Here is a 9214-nt window from a genome sequence, read left to right on the forward strand (position 1 = left end):
CTTGTCTGCTCGTCGTGACCTGGACAAGTCACTTTATTCTCTGTACCTCAGTCCTCTCATCTCTAAAATGAATAACCTCTACCCCAAGTGGGACATGACCGTGTCCTACCCCATCAGGTTGTATCAACCCCAGCACATAGTACGTGCCTGCCACATATATAGCTGAACAAATCCATAAAAAGAGAATCCAGGGTCCTTTAATAGTCTCTGTTTCTTCATTCATTCAATCCATCAGCGTATTTATGAGCGCTTACTGTGTTTAGAGCCCTGTCCTAGCGCATGGAAGGTAGAATTCGGCAACGATAGAGATAATCCCACCAACAACGGAAAGCAGTCTAGAAGGGGAGACGACAAACAATAGACAGACATCAGTGGATCAATAAAAATAGAATTATAGATTAATACACACATTAATAAAATAATAGAATAATAAATATGTACATATATAATATATATATATATTATATATAATATATACAAGACCGTGGGCGGGAGAGGGCAGAGGCGGGGGAGTCGGGGCGATGGGGAGGGAGGAGGCAGAGGAAAGGGGCTCAGTCTGGGAAGGCCTCCTGAGAGGTTGAGCTCTCGTAGGGCTTTGAAGGGGAAGTGTCTAGTTTGGCGGAAACTAGATTCCTATTGTCTCTTAGAGGGCGGCACCAGATGACCATGACCTGAGAGCTGCCTGGGTTTCGCTGGTAGTCTTTGGACAAGTTGGCTTGGAGACAATAGATTTTCTGAGAGTATTTTTCTAGTGGAAATACCCATCTTTTGCCCCTAGTGTAAAGGCAAATCCAGGCCAGCCCGTCGAATCAGCTTTTGTGCGGAAAGCACATGGAGATGCGGTTTAAAGTTTTGGAGAAAGCTAAGCACGTTCACACCCCGGAGCCCGCCCAGGAAGCAGAACCGCAAGCACGTCCGCCTCCCTGCCCGTCAGGCTGTGCCTCAGCTTTCCAGGCCCCGGGTCCCCGGAGCCACGTGCCCGAGGGAGGAGTCCAGAAGTCCCTGGCACCTTCAGGCGACGGCTGTCAACCGAACGGGCTCCTGAACCCATTAGGAGACGGGCCTCGGGCTCCCACCCTCACGGCCAAGAGCCCCGATTCGCGAGGTCAGAGACAAACAGATTTCGGACAATCTGGAAAACCATACAACCAAAGACGATTACAGATCCCCTTTCACCAGATGGTAAACAAGGCGGCTTCTGTCCGCACCGAGATACGGGTGGATGGGAATCCCAAAGCAGCACTGGTTTGCCTCACACAGATCAACCTCAAAACTGCACCGGACACCTGCCTGATAGTTTGCAGCGGCCTTTAGGGTTCCTGTTTACCCTACCTCTTAGCACCTCCTGATCTCATAATCCAGTATCTGCTCAGTGCCAAACACAGAGTAAACACTTCATAAATGGCGTAATCCTAATTCTGATCACCAAAGCTAAACAACCTGGCCTCCAAGGGGCCAGAATAACATCCACGGGAGCTGGCAGAATGGCCTCCTTGGCCTTGGGGAAGCCTGTTCTGAAGGCCCGTCTTCCCTTCCCGCCAGCCAGCCCGGGAAGGGGTTCGGGACCCGTTGGCCGTATGGCAAGCAACCGCTGGGCAGAGCGGCCCTGCCGGGTAGTCCGCGGCGACCTCCGGGATCAGCCCTACCCCCCGTCAGAGCCCAGGCCCAAGTATAGTGGTCTCCGGGGCTTGGTGCTGAAAGACCCCTCTTTGCCATCTCCAGCTCCGGGCGGCCCCAGCTCGGGGGTCCGCACCAGGGCTCCATTCCAGGAATGGGGCAGGGAGGAGACCTTGAGCCTCTCCTCCTAGATCGGAATTTCCGTCCTGCCTCCCTGGCTCCCTCCACCCTGAGGCAATGCTCTCTCACCTATCAGGAGTCCCCGACCCAGAGGAAGATCCGGGGATGGGGATGCCTGTGACATCCGCCCCGCTTCCCAGTCAGTCAGTTGTATCTTTTGAGCTTCTACTGTGTGCAGAACACTGGACTGAGTGCTTGAGAGAATACAATATAACAGACACGTTCCCTGCCCACAATCCAAGCCCCAACCGGTTCCGACTCCAGGTGTGTCGCCCCAGCCTGCAGAGACCTAAGAAATTCCACCATCGTTCATCCCTTCAAGGTGAATTGATCCCCTTCCATCTACCCAGATCAATTTGCCACTCAGTGATGTTATTTTAGCCATTCTCTAGAAAGCAATCGAAAAAGCCACGGACAAATATAGTGCTGTGACCGTTCTCTCACTCTCTAATAGTAAGTTGGTATTTGTTTAGCTCTTACTATGTGCCAAGCACTGTTCTAAACGCTGAGGTAGATACAAAGTCATCAGGATGTCCCACGTGGGGCTCTCGGTCTTCATCCCCATTTTACAGATGAGGTAACTGAGGCACAGAGAAGTTAAGTGGCCTGCCCAAGGTCACACAGCTGACGAGTGGTGGAGTCAGGATTAGAACCCAGACCTCTAAACACCAAGCCCGTGCTCTAATGAACGACGACTCCGGCTGGACAGGCCTAGAGTCAGACAAATGACTTCCGAGACACGGGAACGAGGAACGGGCATCATGGCTTACTTCACGGAGACGGAGAATTCCCCTGGAGAGCTCTCGCTTTCTCGGATCAAGAAGGCTCCCAGGTGATTTCGCTTCAGCAGGACCTCTTCAGCCAGCTGCCTGGAAATTCTTCCTGCATACCACCTGCCCAGGGAGGAGCAAACAAAGTCCAAGTGAGTAATCATCATAATAATAATTGTAGTATTTGGTAAACACTATGTGTCAGGCAGTGCACTAAGCACTGAGATGGAGACAAACAAATCAAGTTGGACAAGGTCTTTGTCCCACATGGGACTCCAGTCTTAATCCCCATCATACAGATGAGGTAACTGAGGCACAGAGAAGTTAAGTGACTTGCTCAAAGTCACAAAGCAGACAAGTGGCAGGGCCGGGATTAGAACCCAGGTTCTTCTGACTTCCAGGGCTGAGTCCTATCCACTACAACACTTGATTAGACTTTTTTCATTCGGACAGGGGGCAGCTGGTGACTGGAAGGTGGTTCTGGCCGTTTATTTTTGGGCCCCTCACAGAACCACCCCCTACCCAGTTCAAACGCCGAGGAGGCTCCTCAGGGCCCCCTGGCCCTGTCTTCTTTCCACTAGTGCGCTTAGTACAGTGCTCTGCACATAGTAAGCGTCAATAAATACTATCGAATGAATGAACTAGTGGCCTCTGGACTAGCCCAACTCTGGGGAGGCTAGAATGACTGCACTGAAGGGTGGAGGGCAGCTCGGTGGAGTTCAATCGATCAGTCACATTTAACGAGCAGAGAAGCAGCGTGACTCAGTGGAAGGAGCCCGGGCTTGGGAGTCAGAGGTCATGGGTTCGGATCCCGTCTCGGCCGCTTGTCAGCTGTGTGACTGCGGGCGAGTCACTTCACTTCTCTGGGCCTCAGTTACCTCATCTGGAAAATGGGGATGAAGACTGTGAGCCTCCCGTACAACCTGATTACCTGTACCTACCCCAGCGCTTAGAACAGTGCTCTGCACAGAGTAAGCGCTTAACAAATACCAACGTTATTACTGAGCGCTCGCTGGGTGCAGAGCTCTGTACTAAGATAGGGAGAGTACGATATCATAGAATTGGTAGACACGTCCCCTGCGCACGACGAGCTTAACGTCTAGGTAGTTATTGGGGTTCAGATGGTTGCCCTGGGTTTAAAGGCGAATGGAGAGCGATGGGGATTGGCCAGACACGATTGATACAATCCAGTGGCTTCGAATCCCTCCACTGTTCAGCCAAGCATTCTAGGATAGCTCCTTCAGAGCCCTGAGGGATCCAGCGAGGAACGATAAAACCAGCCCCTCCTGGTCAGTGGGGAGCACCTACGTAGTATTCCTCCACCTTAGAGGGCAGCTCCCAAAGGCCAGTGAAATGGGGAGGCCGAGGCTGGCCGCCCTCACGGCGGGGACCCACGCCAGCCGGCAGCTGCTCACTCAGAGGAGGCCAAGGCCGGAGGTCCCCTCTCAAACGGTGTGGCCTAGTGGCTAGAGCATGGGCCTGGAAGTCAGAAGGACCTGGGTTCTAATCCCGGCTCTGCCACTTATCTACTGTGGGACCTTGGGAAAGTCACTTAACTTCTCTCTGCCTCAATTACCTCATCTGTATAATGGGATTAAAGACTAGAGCCCCGTGTCGGGCAGGACTCTGTTCAACCTGATTTGCTTATATCCACGCAGGATGCCTGAAACATAGTAAGTGGCTTAACAAATACCAGAATTATTACTAGTTAAGAGTCATCGTAGCTAGACCTAACAATTTATTACACGGGAACGAGTGTAGAGGGATTGACATTTTCACCCTCCGATCCTAGGTGCTAGCTAGAGATTCCCTGGAAACCATTACAGCTGTGCCCCATTTGTCCATCCACTTCACGTCTCTCATTCTACCAGTGGCATCAGATGTGACATTTTGCTGTTTACGATTTAATCCACTGTAATGCGTAACTCCCCCTGAGAGGAGATCAATGATGTGATTTTCTACACTGTGATCCTCTTGGGAAACAATCATTAATAATGAGATTTATAAAGACGTAACATGCAGCAGGAGCGTGACCTAATGGAAAAGAGCATGGGCCTAGTTTCCGGTTCCACCACTTTTCTGCTATGAGACCTCGGGCAAGTCACTTCACTTCTTCTGGGCCTCAGTTACCACATCCGTAAAATGGAGATTCAGTCTATGAGCCCCATGTGGGATGTTGGTTAGTGCCCAATTGATCACTTGAATCTATTTTGCTGCTAGTGCCGTGCCTGATCCTAAGGGTTAAGAAAGGCAATTTAAAAAAAGAAAAGAAAAAACCCCCTGCAAGGCAGAGGGCAGGAAAATGGAAGACAAAGAGTCAGCACTAACACAGAGGCATCCTCACCCAAGGCACTGGACCTCTGGAAGCCCAGCAGTCGGATTGGCCACAGCAGCATTTATTGAGATGCTGAAGACAACTAGTGATGACGGTGGCCGAGGGTGGACAAGTAGAAGAGAAATGGTTTACGAGGTAAGAAATGAACTTTAAGTTTTGCCGTATTGAAGATGTCAGCAGGTCTTCCCCGAGCTGCTGTCCCAGAGGCAGGGGAATGTTGCCGAAGCATAGAGGAGCTTCCCAGCCAACTACCGAGCACCCACCTTTCCAACCCACCCATTTTCAATGTCCCTTTTTTTATGGTATTTGTTAAGCACTTCTATGTGCCAGACACTGTATAAGCGCTGGGGTAGATACAAGCTAATCAGGTTGGACACAGTCCCTGTCCCACGTGCGCTCACGGTCTTGGCCCCCCATTTTACCGATGAGGGAACCGAGCCCAGAGAAGTGAAGTGGCTTGCCCGTGGTCACCACAGGCAGCACGAGTGGCGGAAGCCGGATTAAAAACCCAGGTACTTCTTAATCCCAGGCCCATGCACTAACCATAAGGCCACACTGCTTCTTTTAAGGTGGCATCAGTCCCAGGGGGCAAGTAGTAGACTTTAAAGTAAAATTGCATGCCCTCAAAAGAACCAAAAGAGCTTGCATGGCTCAGTGGAAAGAGCATGGGCTTTGGAGTCAGAGGTCGTGGGTTTCGCATCTCGGCTCTGCCACTTGTCAGCTGTGTGACGTGGGCTCACTTCACTTCTCTGTGCCTCAGTTACCTCATCTGTAAAAATGGGGATGAAAGACTGGGAGCCCCACGTGGGACAACCTGATTCCCCTGGGTCTACCCCAGCGCTTAGAACAATGCTGTGCACATAGTAAGCGCTTAACAAATACCAACATTATTATTATTACCCCAGAGGTTTTCTCTAACATCTCTCTTGCACCTCCCAATTGTAGAGAATGAAAATAAAGACACCAGCTGCCATAGCGACTATTTTTCCCCGTTGCTCCAGGGTAACCCACCCCACCCTTCAACTTCATCCTCCTCCTCATCAACGGTATTATTGAGCCGCTTACAACGGGCAGAGCACCGTACTAAGCAGGTGGGAGAGTACAATTTAACGGAGTTGTCAGACCTGTTCCCTGGCCACAGCGAGCTTACAGTCTAGACCGCGAGACAGAGCAGGGTCTCAAATTCCCCTTGCTCCCCGCTCTGTATTTTTTGTCCTCTGCTCCATTTCTGGCCTGGACACTAAAACTATTTAAACAACAACATGACTGGACTCTATTTGAGAAACAGCTTGAACCAAAGGGAAAGAGCACAGACCTGGCAGTTAGAGGACCTGGGTTCTCATTCCAACTCTGATATTTGCCTGGTGTGCCAAAGTCCCTTGATTTATCTGTGCCTCACTTTCCTCATCTGTGAAATGGGGATCAAACACTTATTCTTCCTCCCACTTAAACTGTGAGCCCCATATGGAACAGGTATTGCGTCCAATACGATTACCTTGTCTCTACCCTAAAGCTTAAGTATATGTAGTAAGCACTTCTCGAATTCTATTATTATTATACTAACACTTATTGTTGCTATTATTATTATTATTTCTAAGACATGGGTTTGGTGTCACATAAGAAAACGAGAGTGTTGGAAGCACCAGAAAGGCATAGTGAGTTTGCATAGCATGACATGAGATTATAAAATAAATTTAGGCCACCTTGGCTCAAATAAAATAAGCATAATCGATGTAAATTGGAGTAAAATGAAAGGGACACACTTTTAAACTTCAGATTGGTCATGCACTGCATGATTTGCATTCTCTGTCTGCCATTTTCTAGAAGTCCCCTCCCCTGAAAACTCTGCCCAGAGGTCTCTTGTCAGGGCAATTTGGTCTGCTGGACTGGAGTAGTCTCATCCTCCTTCGCAATCTGCTCCCTCCAAAGTCATTGAGTTTCAGAGTCTATTTTTGAGTCATGAGCTTGGCTGAATTTCCCCTGAAGTTATTTTTAGAGCATGGGAAAGGGTGCTGATTTTTCAGGTCGTGGCCCTGAAACCGGGTGTGATTTCAAGCTGGCTGCTGCGTGCTCCACCTCCTGAAATGCGCACCATTCCAGCTGGGCGCCAAGGCTGAGGGAAGGAGAGCGGCAAGACTGACCAAGAATACGCACAAGTTAAGAGGGAGGAGAGGTTGGGAAGGCCGGTGTCCAGGGGGTAGAGGCCTGAATTTGAATAATAATAATAATTGTGGTAATTGTTGAGGGCTTACTATGTGCCAGGCAGTGCTCTAAGCACTGGGTTGGACACAGTCCCTGTCTCACATGGGGTTCACAGTCATTTCCCATTTTACAGAAGAGGGAAATGAACCACAGAAAAGTGAACTGACTTGCCCAAGGTTAGATAGCAAACAGGTGGCGGAGCCGGGATTAGAACACAGGTCCTTCTGCTTCCCAGATCCCTGCTCTATCCACTGGGCCATGCTGCTTCTCTCTAGTTAACAGGAATAAGGAAAAAACAGTTAATAATGATAATGTTGGTATTTGTTAAGCACTTACTATGTGCAGAGCACTGTTCTAAGCGCTGGGGTAGACACAGGGGAATCAGGTTGTCCCACGTGGGGCTCACAGTCTTAACCCCCATGTTGCAGATGAGGTAACTGAGGCACAGAGAAGTGAAGTGACTGGCCCACCAGTCACACAGCTGACAAGTGGCAGAGCTGGGATTCGAACTCATGACCTCTGACTCCAAGGCCCGTGCTCTTTTCCACTGAGCCACACTGCTTCTGTGGAAGGGATGGAGAGAGAGGGGACTCTGTAGACTCTGAGCTCGTTATGGACAGGAATGTGTCTGTTAATTCTATTATAATGTATCCCCCAAATGCTTAATATAGTGCTCTGTGCATAGTAAAGCACTCAATAAATACAATTTATTGACTGATTGAAGTCTTTACTCATCCAGTGAAATGGTATAATCTAATGTTCTGGGAGAAGTCATGAAGGAAAAACCACAAAGACAGGACACGGCAACTGACTTTGGCCCAGCCGGGACTGAGCTTCTGGCAGTTTGTGAGCACTGGTCTTTTAGGTCACCTATTCTTGCCAGTCTAGGGGATTAAGGTCTTGTCTTGTCTACTGCCAACCTTACTCACTGTACCTCGAGCTCATCTATCTCACCACCAAACTTTCATCCCCTCTGCCTCTGGACCGAAATGCCCCTCTCTCTTCATAACAGACAATTACTCTCTCTATCTTTAAAGCCTTACTGAAGGCACATCTCCTTCAAGAGGTCTTCCCTGATTAAGCCTTCACTTCCTTTCTCGTCATCCTGTGTTCCCTTTATTCACCACGTTGCCAATAATTTATTTATATTAATGTCTGTCCCCTCTTCTTCTGTAATCTAGTGGTGGGCTGGAATGTGTCTACAACTCTCTTATATTTGTTACCCTCCCCAAAGCGCTTAGTAGAATGCTCTGCACCCAGTAAGCGCTCAGTAAATACCACTGATGGATTGATTGTCTGGCTCTCTCCCAGGATACGTGGCCAGGACTGGACCGGCCGGTGGTTCAGCCCGTGGCCCATCGCCTGCAACCTATCTGGTCTGCCACACGATTTTTGTACCTAGGGCAAGCCACTTCACTCTCTGGGCCATCCCCCCTCATCTGTAAAATGGGGATTAAGAGTGTGAGCCCATGTGGTTCAGGGACTGTGTCCAACCTGATAACTTGTATCTCTGTAGCGCTTAGAACAGTGCACATAATAAGCCGTTTAACACGTACCATAATTAAGTCTTCACCCCCACAACCACTGCCACAGACTTCTCTCCCCCCACCTGCCCTCAGTCAGCCTTTGCCCCTTCCAGTTACAAAATAGTGCCCGGTCCCAGACAGGGACAATGCCAGAAAGCTCTTAAGATTTCTAGACAAGCTCTGTGGGAAGAAACATGTCTACTAATGCTGTTAAAGTGTACTCTCCCAAGCGTTTAGTACAGTGTCCAGCAACAGTAAACACCGAGTCAGTACTAGTGATTGACTGAGGTTCCACCCGCTGGACGATTCTGTCATCAGTCAGTCAGTCATATTTACTGAGAGCTTTACTGGTGCAGAGCACTCTACTAAGCTCGTGGGACAGTACAAGTAACAATAGAACAGACACATTCCCTGCTCACAATGAGTTTACAGTCTAGATGGGAAGGCATACAATTAATATAAATGATAAACTACAGATATGAATAAACAAATTACAGATATTCTGGAGCCTATGGTGCTTAGGTCCTTTGCAGAGTAAGGAGGTCTTAAATAGAAGACGGTCGTCTTCCTGTTGACGGGCCACA

The 9214-nt window shown here is 49.3% G+C and overlaps 1 protein-coding gene across 1 annotated transcript in view; it reads right to left on the reverse strand.

The window, feature by feature from the left end:
* LOC100079295 (GRB2 related adaptor protein) overlaps nucleotides 1-9214 on the reverse strand; it is a 104785-nt gene that overhangs the window by 69165 nt on the left and 26406 nt on the right. The window contains exon 3 of the mRNA XM_029058338.2: nucleotides 2568-2690. Within this exon, the coding sequence (XP_028914171.1) occupies nucleotides 2568-2690 (123 nt within the window). The remainder of the gene's footprint in view (nucleotides 1-2567; nucleotides 2691-9214) is intronic.

This window comes from Ornithorhynchus anatinus, chromosome 2 (assembly GCF_004115215.2).
Source record: "Ornithorhynchus anatinus isolate Pmale09 chromosome 2, mOrnAna1.pri.v4, whole genome shotgun sequence".
Classification (NCBI taxonomy): domain Eukaryota; kingdom Metazoa; phylum Chordata; class Mammalia; order Monotremata; family Ornithorhynchidae; genus Ornithorhynchus; species Ornithorhynchus anatinus.